Raw genomic sequence first — 14,202 nt, 5'->3', positions numbered from 1 at the left:
TAATGTTCTCCCATATTGATATCTTATAGGAAAAATAATTTGTACTATTTTTTCATGTAAAATGTAATATTTTTGAATGACACTTACACAGTTCAGATTGATCGTTCTCAAAACATCCATACGTCCGGTCCAAAAATATAGAGTGTTAGTTGTTAGATGTTAGACATATCTTTCGAAATCTGGCGATGGGTTTTACTTTCAATCGAGCGTTTGTGAGAAAATAACATAGGTCACGAATTTGTTGATGACGAGAAATAAGTAGCTTCAATTCCTATCTAAGAGTTTAAAATCTAGCCCCTTTGGAGCTTTAAAATCAATGAATGGGCTTTACCTCTTGTAATATTATTAGCAGATTTTGTAAGTGAAGTTTTATTTTTTTTCATTGTAATAGTTTAATCAGCTTGATCAAACTTAACATAAGAAAATTATTAAGGCGATTAAATCATTGAAAGGAAATGCCTATTTTGTCACAAAGTTAAGTGAATCTGAGTGAATTTGTATGTTCTTTTTTGTGGTTTTTAGGTATTTCCATTAGTGTCACAATAATTGACAGGTATCATTTATCATATTTAAGAAAGATTTGCGATTCCACGCTCTTTTAGAATCAAAACATTTTCCGTGATATTCAGGCCTCGTTTTAAATATTCTTCATTTTTGTATTATTTTCAAAAACGTTTTGTAAAGGACTTATTGACATGCTGCTTATATTTTCAATCGAAATTTTGAAATCTGGTTTTTGTATAACTCTTTAGATGATTATTCAATCCTTTAATGTTCTTATAAAAGTCATTATGTAAAAGATGAATTAAAAACATAAAATCAAATTAAAATTTCGGGAATATATATAAAACATTTAAGATAGAGAACCATGGCATTAGTTTATCATTACATGAAACACTTTGGCAACAAAACTTTGATGATGAAGAGGTTGATCATTTTACTTTGCTTTCTGGTAGCTTTAGCTTATGGAGGAGAAAGTGACAAGGAAGAAAACTATGATTGTAGTAAGTATGTAAGACATAAGAAGTGTCAACCTCTTTCACATGCCTAATTTCTCGATGTAAATATTTTAAATTTCACCCAATATTAATTCCGGTAGGTCCTACTTGTAGAGCTATGCCACTACATACCACTACAACTCAATCATTAATTTTGAGTATTTTCAAATCATTAAAAACCCTAATCAGTCAATCTACGCATAGTCACTTTTTGGCGTAATACAAAATTGCTTGGGTGCAATCAAAAATAAAAAAACGCAAACTAAGTGACTGAGCTCAAGTTTGACATGAAGAACCTAAATCTTATTTGTTTTTATGCCAACGATAAATAACAATTACAAACAAACAAACTACTACCGACACTTTTTTCTTACTCCATCAGGTTGTGTTGATGGTACTGGAGACTGTGATAAAAGATATCATTGCCCTGGTTCTGAGACACTTTGTCCTGTCACATGTGGAAAGTGCGAGCCTACTTTGCCACGTAAGTAGTTCTTTTAAACATCGCAGAGCAATAAATATTGGAGAATGCATAAATTTCTATCAGCAGAATCATGTAAAAAAAGATACGAAAAACGTCGCTGTAATTGGCTGAAAATTGCTGACATAAACATATTTCTTTCAAAATAACCAAAGTATTGGGTAATCTTTGCATGTCTCAACCAATCAGAGCATCATTCGAAGTTGCTTCGTGGATTTTTACATGAATCTGCTAATAGGAAATTTTTGAATTGGTTGAAAAAAGGTTTAACATATTATTTGATATTGAAAAATATATGCAACCTTCTTTCCATAATTAATTAACCCCTTGTCTCCTGGTTAGTATTTTCAAATATTTTTGGGGTACCGGTAACGAAATAAAGAAGCAAGCGCCAACGGAGCTACTCTTGTCTCCCGAATAGACGGGGGGGTCCGAATAAGCAGAGGGGTAGGAAAATTTTCAATTTTCTAAGTTCTAATAAGTGGGGGGATGGAATAAGATGGGCGTTTTCCCACAGCGCGGGAATGAAGTTGTATATTGAAATCCCAAGGATGGAATTACATTGTTGTAAGCCCAAAAAGTCTAGTGGAGATTTTTCACAATGAATTTCCAATGCGGATGTATAATCGAAGTCAACTTGCCGACGGGGCTGAAATTTATTGTTTTATGGCTAAAATTATTATGGCTGGTATTTTTATCTTTTTACCACCGGGAACAAGATTTTGGCCAAATCCCGGTGGGTCTGAAAGTTTCAGTGTTTTCCTCAGTTGTGAAAAAATACCTTGAGTTATATTCATTGTTATGGTTGTTTCCTGACTGGGTATAGAGCTCCCAACCATCATTTTTTCTCTCCAAATCATAGCTTGAGCCTAACACCGAAGCCAAATACTTCAAACTCCAGTCGTCAAAACGAATTCCTTTGACAATGCTGGAATGGAAAGCTCAAGGCATATCTTAAACTTTTGTAGTAGCCCTGTTTGATTTTAGATTGTTTCCAACCCTTGGACCCTCCTAAAGAGTATTTGTCGATTGCAGACACTCGAATCAAAATATTTTAGATGAAAATGCACCAACCTTTCTGATATAAATTATATTATCCTTTTGACACGTATTTTTCCTAAATTATATTTTTCCCTCAGCGTACCACGAAAAGAAGCATACAACAACACCGGAGGAAAAAGCAAAGATCAACAGTAAGTTCCATGCAACTCTAGAATACAGTCTACTTTAATTTGTAATACTTTCGCAAGGTAAAATATACTTCCTTCTCAAAGACCCACTAGGACCCCTTCCCACTGGAAAAATTGGTTAAAATATTATCCCCGGCGGAAAATTATCCCCTAATTACCTTCACTACAAAATATTGAGATATTTTTCCCATCCCACCGGATTTTCTGACTTAAAACTTAAGAATTTAAATCTCAAGCCATAAAAAATATGGGAATATCAATCCCTATCGAGTTTCAGTCCGTTTACCCCACTGGCTGAAAAAAATCTTATTGGGTCTGCGAAAAGGGGGTGTCAAAATTAATAAACTCAACACTTTTTAGATATGTGTGCTGATGAGCATAACACTTATAATGGTGTCCATTTGACGTTCGATAAAGACATTGCACACTATGCACAACTTCGTGCTGAGTATGTTGTCGAACAAGAAGAGCTCGATCAATTAGACAATATTCATGATCAATGTAAAAGAAATTTGTTCCCTGAACTCAGATGGTTGGTCGGAAACTATATGCCTTTCAATGTAGCAATGGACAAAGAAAAAGCTTTGAAGCATGCTCTAAAAGTTTGGTAAGTTAAACAAACTCCAGGAAATTCTTATTTATCAAGACTTATTGTTCTATTAAAGGCGTGGGTAGTTGCCGAAACGACGAAGGACTATTCAATAAATTGAAATTCATTATCTGGAAACACATTATTCGTATGTTCTATGCTTTACACTAGTTATCTAGTTACAGTTGACGCTCTCTAATTCGACGTTCTACTATTCGATAGACTCCCTTATCCGATGAAATTTAAAGTCCCCATCAACAAGAAACTTTCATAAACGACGCTCCCTTATTCGATAAGCACCCTTATTAAGCTTTTCCAGAAAAAAAAACCCTGTTGAGGAGGTCCATTTCCGTTCCAAGGGGGTGAGGTTTGAAATGCAGTGGAATTTCATAAGGGTAGACGAAAATCCGTCAAAGAAAAGCGGAATTCCAAGGGGGTAATGATTGAACATTTGTAAAAATTCGGAATACCAGAGGGTTATGATCCTAAACTTGCCTGGAATTCTAAGGGGGTAGGTCACAAAAGGTTGGACCTCCTCAACAGGGGGTGTACGTTTTTTTTTCTGGAAAAGCCCATTTGATGAAAATCCGATTCCCCTTGAAGATCGAATTAGAGAGTGCAATTGTTTATGTTATCTGATATTCCACAGAGCATCGTTGAGTATCACATAACATGATTAACATCGTAATAATCATATTTTTGTTCTTTAGAATTTTAAGTAAAAATTCAATTTAAATCGACGACAAATTTTAGCTCCCAATCAAAGAAGCTGGACAAAAGTATCCTTAAAGCCTTGTAAAGATCTAAAGGATAGAAACTCGTTAGCTTTCTATATAGCATGAGTGAACATAGGCTAGAGTTTGAGAACATAGACTGAATTTTTCTTTCTGATGATTCTGCTGGTGCTGAGTCCAGTGAAGTAAACTAGAAAGATTTCGCCATCTTGAATTTTAACTTTCGTTTTCAAAAATTATTAAAAACACCAAAACAATAAATATATTCTAAATTTTCTGAAACTATAATAAAATCATGAAAATACCTCTAAAATTTGAAAAAGATTGGTTCATTGGTCATGGTTTTTTGTTTGTTTTTCTTTAAAAAGGAACTGGATCTAGTGGCATGGATTTGCTACCACCTCAAGCAAAGCCAAAAAATGGAGCCTGACAAATTAGACCGGGCCAGTGTGAACACATCAGACATAACAAAGTTTATAATTTAATAATCCAAGCATTCCCACACTTCCAAAAAGAGATTTTTTTATCACTTACACAACATTTCTTTACGCTTAAGGTATGACGAGAAAGATTCAAATGGAGATCAAAGTCACTACGAAGCAATGACTGGTCACAGTTTAGTCGGCTGTGGAGTTGCATCAAACGAAAAGATTACAAGAGTTGTTGTCTGGTATGGCACACCCAAAAGCAAATCGAAGTTTATCAACGACGAATTATAGTTTTTCAATACTTGTAAATGGTCTCCTTCATCGTAGACAAGACCCTTGTGTCACAGGCCCAGTGGGAAATTTTGTCCAAGATGGAAAAAATCCCATAATTTCAGCCCCATTGAAAATTGACTTTGTTCTTATCCCCCCTTAAAATTTAACTAGATTTTTTGACCTGAATTTCTAAAGTTGAGATTTCGTAAAGTATTTCCAAGTACATTGTGGAAAGAAGTTCAAACGGGGCTATGAGACATAAAGAAAACTCAAAATCTTGAAAAGAGCTAAAATTTGAAGCAAAACCTTTTGTCATTTTTCTCTACCCACAACAAATCGAGTTTGTTTCACTCCCACATTCGACAAAAGTCAAATGAGGCTGAAATTATTAGTCTTCAATTGTATGTATCATAATCATTTCATTCGCAATACAGGGTGAATTTGATTTGTGTACAGGCTTTTTTTAATGTTCCAGCCATCGGGCATTCCATTTTATATCAATATTGGTGGTAAACGAACATTTCCAAGGGGTAATCTGAGAAGAATCTCCAGGGGTCCAAGGAAAGTTTTTTAGGTTTCCGTGGAATTGAAATTAATCTAAAACTGCCAGTGGGTAAAAGACTGATTAAGTTCGTCCACCCTCAATTTAAGGTATGAAGAAAAATTTCTATATTCCAGGGGGTATCAACAAATTTTCAAGAATTATCTTTGGGATTTAGCGACCGTAGTGCAGTGGTAGAGCATCCGGCTACGGTTCGCAAGGTTGTGGGTTCAACCCTAGCCGGGTCATACCAAAGATTTCCAAAATGGTACTTGATGCTTCTCTGCTGATGCTCAGCAAAAGGATCAAGGGTAAGTGGAGCAATCCAGGGAGAAAGAGTGGCGCCCTCCCCTACCTTCGGGTAGATAGTTATAGAAAGAGGAGCCTTCGGATCACCTCCGACTGCGGTCGCAGACTTACTTATTTAGGATGAATAAGTTCGTTCGACCCCCCTGAATATTTAATGGAACAGTAGTAACTTTATTTTTACTTTATTTTTTCTCTGGTCCTAATCTCATTTTTGAAGGTCTAGTGGTAAGGGTGGGGACTAGTCGTGAATCGACGCCGTGAGAGAATGAACTTTGGAAAATTTTCCCCGTTTTTGATGTTTAGCTACCCTTTGAAAGATATTTTCCCAATACGTAGCCAAAATATTCAAATTTTAGTCCGAACTGAAAGAATAAATTTTACTTCAGGACCATTTCAGAAACTCAATTGCTTTTTTTGTCTCTTCTCGTAGTACCCCTGAGAGACTTCTTAAAGTGTAAAAAGAAACTCTGGTGGCAAGAAAAATACCTGACAACATTTTGCCTTAGTATTCCCTCCCCTCATAATATAATCTAAAGATTTTTTCGTCGTCACTATATAAACTGTTAACGATAACTGTGAAATTTTGATAGAACAATATTATCTTTTCCACGGACTTTATAGCATCATTGTATTATTACACGTTTTTTTATAAGAGCATCTAAAATTTTTGGTCTAAAACTTTGTCCATCTTCTGACTTTTGAGGGTGTGAAAAAGGGACCCTTATGGCTCGGATATACCCGGCACGCATTTTGCCTAGTAAAAAACATGTATTTTTTCCGACAATGACTTTTCAACATTATTGTATTATTACACGCTTTTTTGTAAAAGAAAATCCAAAATTATTGAAGCCTTTGGATCTTCTTAACTTTTTTGAGTTTTAAGCTTAAAAATGTTCTTAACATGTTCTTAATTTCCCCATTTTGTGAATATTTCTGTGCAGTTTCCTAAAAAATTTGGTGTTTTGAGTCTGCACAAAACCTTATAATGTTCTCCAGTTCTTGATATTTCAGCCATCGAAGACTTGTGTTCTTACAATGTTTGTTCTTAAAAAAACGTGTATTATCTTTTACTTTATAACATCATTGTATCATTACACGTCTTTGAAACTCTTTTCAAACTAGATAGGAGAAAATCATCAAGCTCACGTTTCTGAATTTCGTCAAAATCATCCACAGGAGAAACTCACCCAAAGTGTATACAGAGAAAACAAGACGTGAATATTTTTAGCTCTAATCAGGGAGACAATACGGCGTTTGCGTCAATAAATTCTTGAATAAGTGCCATGTGAGCATGTGCTTATCATTATAAAAAGGTCTCTGTTCCATAATATATCTGAGTAGAACAAACGTGTGTAAGTATCAAGCGGTAAAGGACACAGTTGAGTCTCGCTAACTCACTCGAACGGGGAATCTTACTTGTTCAAACTACAGAGAAATTCGAATTATAGAGAGTACTTTGGCAGGGTTTCTCCTTGACGGGGAACTGGAAAGAAGTTCAACTAAGCGAGAGTTTACTCTTTATTTTTTTCTCACACTTTCTGGGAATGAGTTGAAGTATTTATGTTTAGAGAAGGGTTAACTCGACGAGATTTTTGTGACAGGATTTAAGTATAAAACTCTCTGCGAAAGGTATGCAAGGGAAATTAGGTAAAGATAGAAAATTATAATTTAAAGAAATTAAGATTTCTCATTCTGAAAAAATGGATCTAATCTGGTCAATAAAGTGAAGTCTCAATGGAAACTGGAGAAGTAAATGAAAGAAATTAGGACTTTTACACCTCTTCCCTGAATGGAGAAAACAATATTTGCTAAAAATGGTTGCTAATAAACTAACGGTGTAAAGTGCATTTTGGTGCTTGCCCCCCACCCACGCTACTCAACTTGGTTTTAAGCTATACCCTGGCGTATCTTAATCTTCTGAGATTTGAACATTTTTTCTGTACATTGATCTTTTTTCCATAGACAAGTTGAAATATCTTCCATAAGCGGCTGGTTACTGTATAAACTTTGTATCAAATATGGTTAAGAATCTTGCAATCGTGCTATCATTTCTGTTAGCTTTGTCGGAGGCTGCATATGATAAATGTAAGTATAGCGGCCTTCACTAATTGAATTTTCAAACGATCGGCTATCACCAGAATTTGCCCATAAATTTTTCACGAGTCGAATATGCAATTATTGGAATTGAGGCACTCAGAAAAAGGGCGGGAACTTGTTATAAATTTGGATAAGGATAAAATCGGTGTGATCAACTTATATGATAAAAATAAGAGCTTTCGAAAAACAGACAAAAATAACGCCGCAAAATTTTTGTTCACTTTTCCCAATGCAAGTTTCAAAGTAAAAAAGTAATAATTGATACCAAACTTAAAATCTTCTCATATCAAATAAAGTCGAGTGTCACGTAGCCTTGATATCCAGGCTGTAAACTTTTTTGAGATTTTTTATGTCTTCCTAAAGTGATTTTTATTCCAATATCAAAAGACATCGAATGCGTATTTTGTAAATTCAAATATTGCACAAAACTAAATACTAACGACCACGGGTTTACAAGATCAGAATCTAGTGGACCTAGGCTGTAAAATAGCAGAAACATTAGAAAATAAAACAGCCGTAATGACGGCTGTAAACTTCGGTAATTGTCATTTTTGAATAGCGAACCATTATGCAAACATCTTTATCGTGGTCAGCCTTTCTTAATATATCTAACATAAAATTTAAAAGAGTATATCCTAGTAAGTGCGAGCACAAACGCAAACCGAATCGGGAAATCAAACCGGAAAGATCGGGAAATCGAACCCGATTATCGCGATTGATCGGATTTACGCACAATTACAAATGAAAAACACTGATTTTAAGAAACTCCTTAACCGGTGTTTAATGAGAAAATAATTTACAAATTGGACCATAGCTAAATTCTTTCTTTACTAAGAGCCCATAAATGTTATTTGCAACCTTTGATTTTGTACTTAAGTATAAATTAAAGTATTTTTATTCTGTCTTAAGGTTGTATTGATTTGGAAGGAAATTGCTCTAAAATGTCGACATGGATTTGTGAGTACCAGGGTGGTCGATATAAAAGCACATGTCGTGCCACCTGTAAAGTATGTCAACCCTCCATACCAGGTAAGAACTATTGTCCGGAAAAAGCCGTTGATATTTCCATCGATGATATTTCAAATTAGCAATTTCATAGGATTCGTGTATTTCATTTTGAAGGTTTCTGCAGACAATGCTATCGTCCGTTTAAAGGGTCAGTAAACGTGGGAAAATATATATGCACAGAGTCAGGGCGTCAGTTTCGTTTACGGGAAATAAGTAGCGGTAGAGTTTAGAACACCTCACCTACTGCTCACTCCGCCCCGGGCTAGCCACCATTTTCAAATTTATCCCGCTTTCTAAACTATTCCCTTTTTTTAGTGATCTTGTCGACGTCTAAGGTTTCTGTAAAGTTACAATAGCTACAAAAAGTCGAATGCGTAATGAAAAATTGACTTTTCTTCTTCAGCTTATCAAAATAACAAGATTACCACACCACAAGAAAAAGTGAAGGCCATTAATAGTAAGTTTCTTTAACTTTACCATTATTGATGCGTAAAGTCTTATTAACTCTAATACAGTGCATCCATTATGCACATACCATGCTCTGCTTTAAAGAGATGTGGCGAATGTGAGGATCTGACCTGATCAGTCAGAACTGCGTTACTATTTGCTTTTAAAATTTCGTTTCTTGGTGCAAATGGTTGGTTTAGTCACTGCCCTTTATATATGCTTTATATATACCTTCGAACTCGGCAAAGCAAAATCTTTGATCGGAGTTTTTTGTACCCTAATGACGGCACTACTCAATAGCGGTGTAAATGCATCGATCTACTTTGTCTCGAATACTTTTGATGATGTAGCGCCGTTAGATGTTGATTTTTAACATTGCAAAGACTAGCCACGGGTACCAATTCCAGAAAAAACTCCAATCAAATATGGCAGACATGGCTTGGTCCAGGGGCATATAGAGGTCAGTGGGTTTAGTCAATCAGTACACTCAAAAGCCTATTTAATATCTATCCAAAATCAGGATGAAAAATTGTCAGAGCGGTTCGGACAGAATCTGCTCGGATATCGAAATTATTAGCACATCACACAAAACACTCGAAAAAGTTTTACCGTTTTTACTTCCTAAAGCTCGAATCCAAATAATGAAATTAAAACTCTCGGTCCAGTTATTACACTAAAATCAATAGACTTCCAAATCCAAAGTCCAAATTTTTAAAATGTCTATGGTAATAATGAATCGCAAATTTTCATTTATCCCTACTGGGTAACACAGGAAAAAATTTTCGATTTCCAAGGTTGGAAATTCAATATTTTTGGGTTGGAAATTTTGGTTTTATAATTGAAGGTTGGAAATTTGAGCGATTACCTTAAGCTGACTTGGAGAGAGTAAATTACCCATAGGTTTTGTAGAATATAAACCAATGCCCTTGAAAAATCAAGTGAAAAAAATCCATGTAGAAATAACAATTTTCCAAGGCTGGTTGGAAAACATGACTTTTTGGATGGGAAATTTTTATTTTCCAAACAGTTTGGGAATTGAAAAAAAGGTCAAAAATCGATGTGAAAATACATATTTTAGTAAATTTGATACCTCAAGTTGAAAAACTAGACTTTTTGGGTTGGAAATTTGTGTTTCTCCAAACAGTTTGGAAAACGTTAAAAATCCATGCGGAAATTACATTTTTGTGAAATTGAAACTCTTTCGATTGGAAAACTAGACTTTTTGGGTTGGAAATTTGTGTTTCTCCAAACAGTTTGGAAAACGTTAAAAATCTATGTGGAAAATACATTTTTGTGAAATTGAAACTCTTTCGATTGGAAAACTAGACTTTTTGAGTTGGAAATTTGTGTTTCTCCAAACAGTTTGGAAAACGTTAAAAATCTATGTGGAAAATACATTTTTGTGAAATTGAAACTCTTTCGATTGGAAAACTAGACTTTTTGGGTTAAAATTTGTGTTTTTCCAAACAGTTTGGAAAACGTTAAAAATCCATGTGGAAATTACGTTTTTCTAACCATTTTCTGCGCATGTCCTTGGGAAAACCACAAGCGATTTTTCGCTCAAAACTGTTTTGATGTATAGCTAACCTAGATATTAGGCTATAATGTGAGCAGTCAAGCTGTAAGTTTCCGTCAGGTGAGGCGTCTCTTCGGAGCGGCCTCGGTCAATCGCAGTGAGTTCGCACAGTGAAGCACATAGGGTACTTGTGTCATAGTTTCAAATAGCGCTCTGCTGAGCTGTGTGAGTGATTTAAGATCAACCACGTATCTGTGCGAACAATAACGAGAGATTGACCGGGAGCCATCGAGCCTAGGCTAGCGAGTGACTGTTCACAAAAACAAAAACCTTGTTTAAGATCTCTTTTCCACATCTCTGCCATCACTTTTTGGATTTTGGTATTTTTCAACCTGAATTTTAAAAAATTCTAACCTTGTTAAATTTGGATTTTGGCTTTTTTCAACCTGGATTTACGAAAATTCCAACCTTGTTAAATTAGGATTTTGGCTTTTTTCAACGTGAATTTTAAAAAATTCCAACCTTGTTAAATTTGGATTTTGGCTTTTTTCAACCTGGATTTAAGAAATTGCAAGCCATGGAAAATGCAAAATTTTCAACCTTGGAGAATGTCCCACATTTTCAGGTTGGATTTTCCATTGGATTTTATCTTTTTTCCAACTAAGAAAACTTGAAATTTCCAACCTTGGAAATCGAAAATTTTTTCCTTTATAAAGATATCTACACCCCTGTCTCACAGTCCCGGTGGAACTTTTTCCTCAGTGGGTGTAAAAATTCCTATCGAAATTCAAATGGGGATATAAATTCTTTTATTCCAGGGTTAAAAAATCCAGTGGGGATGGTTTTTGGATGCAGTTTTCAAACATTGATTCTCGAATGGGGATGAAATCAAAGTCAAATTATCAGTGGGGCTGAAATTCCAGGGTATTTTCCCACCGGGGACGAAAGTTTTGCCAAATTTTCCAGTTGGGCTGGGATCCCAACGGGTCTGTGACACAGAAGTGTACAACTCGACGGGTCCATGAGACAGAGTTGTAGAAATATCACGGTTGACTCTTTTTAATTCGAACTCGAACGAGGAATTTTGTTGTTTTTCGAATTATAGAGAGATTCGAATTATAAAAAGTATTTTAAGAAGGGTTTCTCTTTGAGGGGGAATGGAAAAAGTTCGAATTATAGAAAAATTCGAATAATAGAAGTTCGAATAAGCGATAGCCCACTGTATCTCGACGGGTCATCACTGAGACAGGGTTGTGAAAATATGATGCTCCATTCTTTTAGACTTGTGTTCTATTGAACAAAATAAATATGCTGGTGTTAATCTCAGATTTCACCCAAAAATGGCTCACTACGCGCAACTTTACGCTGAATATATGGTAAAGAATGGGTTGACAAACAAACATGATTGTCTGAAACGCTACAATTTTCCTGGCCTAACAACAATGGTTGGGAATTTGAATGCTTTTTTTGAAGACAAAGATTTTGGAGAAGCTCTCAAATCATCCATTAAAGCTTGGTAAGTGATTCCGGCAGCACCGCAATAATGCCCAGAATATTCGAAAATAAAGAAATGGTTTCAAATCTTAGAACAAATGAAATCTGACGTTTTGTTTTTGAATTACGTAATCTTACGCGTTTGAAAAATAGACAATGCTAGGGTATTATCTAGCGCTATCAGCCGGTAAGGATCAAAAAACTGATAATGAGCAGGGAACGAGGTTGGGGAAGTAATCCTTCGCCACGGCATGACGTCAGAACTGGGGGACAACAAAACACTTACTAAAGGTTAATTGTATATTGTCAGTAAACATAATCTTTTAGTGAGTTAAACCATAGCGTTTCTTTTACCCTCAAAATCATTAAATCTTATTGGTCAAAAAAGATGTTACATGACTTTCCGTGGCAAAGAATTGTATTGCTGAAATCTTGAGGACTTTTAATAGCTTTTTGTTTGCTTATTTTGGGATATTGCATGTGGGCAACAAGATTCTCGAGATGCATAAATTTATTGGTGACCTCGTTTTCAAACAGATTTCATTGCTATGAAATTATACATTCAAACCAATTTAAATTCCCTAAAAGGCAAACATTAACTTTAAAACAAAAGTACTTGAAATTCAAAACGTCTCATGAGGTAGGTGTAAACAACACAATTATCATTGTGAATACCGTATTACTTCGAATAAACGCCCCCTTCTTTTAAACGCCCCCCTTTTTTCAAAAATTATCTAATAAACGCCCCCCTCGAATAAATGCCCCCTCCCCCTTAGAGGGGGCGTTAATTCAAAACACGATTATTTTGACGTAGTGGGATAGAATAATACGACGAGTTTACCCTAATTGAGGAAGATGATATTGATATCGACGTAGATAATGTAGAAGATGAGATTTTAGTTGTTGATTAAAAAGAAAAAAAAGTCAACAAAATTTGTTTCTGTAGTCCTTTCCATTCTTATCGAGTTTTGAATTTTTGTAATAAACGCCCCCCTCTTTTCAACGCCCCCCTCGAATAAACGCCCCCCCCTAAAATCCAAAAAAATTCGAAGTAATACGGTATGCAATTTTATAGCAATGAAATCTGTTTGAAAACGAAAAAATTTATGCATCTCGAGAAGAGTGTATTAAAACTCGACTCACATTCACACTGTGCAGTATTGGGCTCATGGTGGGACCTAATCAGAAACGCATCCCGGCAAAAATCAGTTTTTGAAAGCTTAATCCCTATTCTCTAATCTTTACAGGTATGATTCTGGATCTAATATGAAGAGTGGGATGACTGACAATCAATATATGGGATGCGGAGTTGCGTCAAATGGCAAAATTACCAGAGTTGTTTCTTGGTATGGTAAAGGCAAATGAAGAATGACCTTTATTTTTTAGACCATGTTCACACGCTACGATTCCGTTTCACTCCGGAACGAAATGAAGCCATTCTATTGGTTAGAAGTGACGTAAAACTTGAATTAAACCAATAGAATGAGTTCATTTCGTTTGGAGTGTAACGGAACCGTTACGTGCGAAGATGATCTCAGGGTTGAAAAACTAAAAACTAGAGAAATTTATAAGAAAACAGTAAATATATATTATTTTTAACAAACACTATATGATAAAAATTATAGTTTGATATATACAAGCCTATTAAATTTTTTTCTTTTTCCTATTTTTGAAGCACCACAATCCTATAAAAAAGTAGATTTTCTTCGTGTTCATTTTACTTTTTCTAAATTATTTTTTGTCTTATTCGATATTATTCCACTCCTGATTATCTTTCAAACAATCAGAAAACCTCTGACTACAAAATGAAGAACTACCTTTATATTTTGAATATATTTTTTATTTTCTTAAACGTCGAAGAAATTTAATACGAGTTCGGATAGAATAACAAAGAGGCTCTGGTACTTAAACCAAGAAAGGAACATCCCAAAATTTAAGGATTAGGACTCTACGTAAAAAACAACTCTTTATCGGATTTCTGGACACACGACGATCCTTTTCAAAGAAGTGTTTATTGATATTTTGTGATTTTTTTTCACAATGATTTTCAAAGGTGGGCTTTGATTTTCTTTTTCCTGATTTTCTTTCTTTCCCCAA

At 35.0% G+C, this 14,202-nt stretch overlaps 2 protein-coding genes across 2 annotated transcripts; both read left to right on the top strand.

Annotated features, from left to right (window-relative positions):
• Positions 1–766: 766 nt before the first annotated feature.
• LOC136824325 (uncharacterized) lies at positions 767–6,391 on the top strand. The gene is made up of 5 exons (XM_067080480.1): positions 767–1,004; positions 1,381–1,482; positions 2,619–2,672; positions 3,030–3,276; positions 4,549–6,391. The coding sequence occupies exons 1-5, from the start codon at positions 869–871 to the stop codon at positions 4,709–4,711; spliced, it is 702 nt and encodes a 233-aa protein (XP_066936581.1). The 5' UTR covers positions 767–868; the 3' UTR covers positions 4,712–6,391.
• A 1,091-nt stretch (positions 6,392–7,482) lies between these two features.
• Positions 7,483–13,820, top strand: LOC136824316 (uncharacterized). Its single transcript, XM_067080473.1, has 5 exons — positions 7,483–7,628; positions 8,550–8,669; positions 9,052–9,105; positions 11,893–12,127; positions 13,353–13,820. The coding sequence occupies exons 1-5, from the start codon at positions 7,562–7,564 to the stop codon at positions 13,468–13,470; spliced, it is 594 nt and encodes a 197-aa protein (XP_066936574.1). The 5' UTR covers positions 7,483–7,561; the 3' UTR covers positions 13,471–13,820.
• Positions 13,821–14,202: the final 382 nt, after the last annotated feature.

Source organism: Clytia hemisphaerica, unplaced genomic scaffold (genome assembly GCF_902728285.1).
Source record: "Clytia hemisphaerica strain Z4C2 unplaced genomic scaffold, Clytia hemisphaerica genome assembly, whole genome shotgun sequence".
Taxonomy (NCBI): Eukaryota; Metazoa; Cnidaria; class Hydrozoa; order Leptothecata; family Clytiidae; genus Clytia; species Clytia hemisphaerica.
This window is presented reverse-complemented; position numbering and strand designations above follow the sequence as displayed.

What these genes read in the sequence shown, in the direction of transcription:
- LOC136824325 (XM_067080480.1), top strand. Translation starts at nt 869, where the DNA reads ATGGCATTAGTTTATCATTACATGAAACACTTTGGCAACAAAACTTTG. An exon ending in GTGCGAGCCTACTTTGCCAC is followed by an intron (nt 1,483 to 2,618) that starts GTAAGTAGTTCT and finishes TTTTTCCCTCAG; the next exon opens with CGTACCACGAAAAGAAGCAT. An exon ending in AAGCATGCTCTAAAAGTTTG is followed by an intron (nt 3,277 to 4,548) that starts GTAAGTTAAACA and finishes TTTACGCTTAAG; the next exon opens with GTATGACGAGAAAGATTCAA.
- LOC136824316 (XM_067080473.1), top strand. Translation starts at nt 7,562, where the DNA reads ATGGTTAAGAATCTTGCAATCGTGCTATCATTTCTGTTAGCTTTGTCG. An exon ending in GGAGGCTGCATATGATAAAT is followed by an intron (nt 7,629 to 8,549) that starts GTAAGTATAGCG and finishes TTCTGTCTTAAG; the next exon opens with GTTGTATTGATTTGGAAGGA. An exon ending in AAAAGTGAAGGCCATTAATA is followed by an intron (nt 9,106 to 11,892) that starts GTAAGTTTCTTT and finishes CCATTCTTTTAG; the next exon opens with ACTTGTGTTCTATTGAACAA.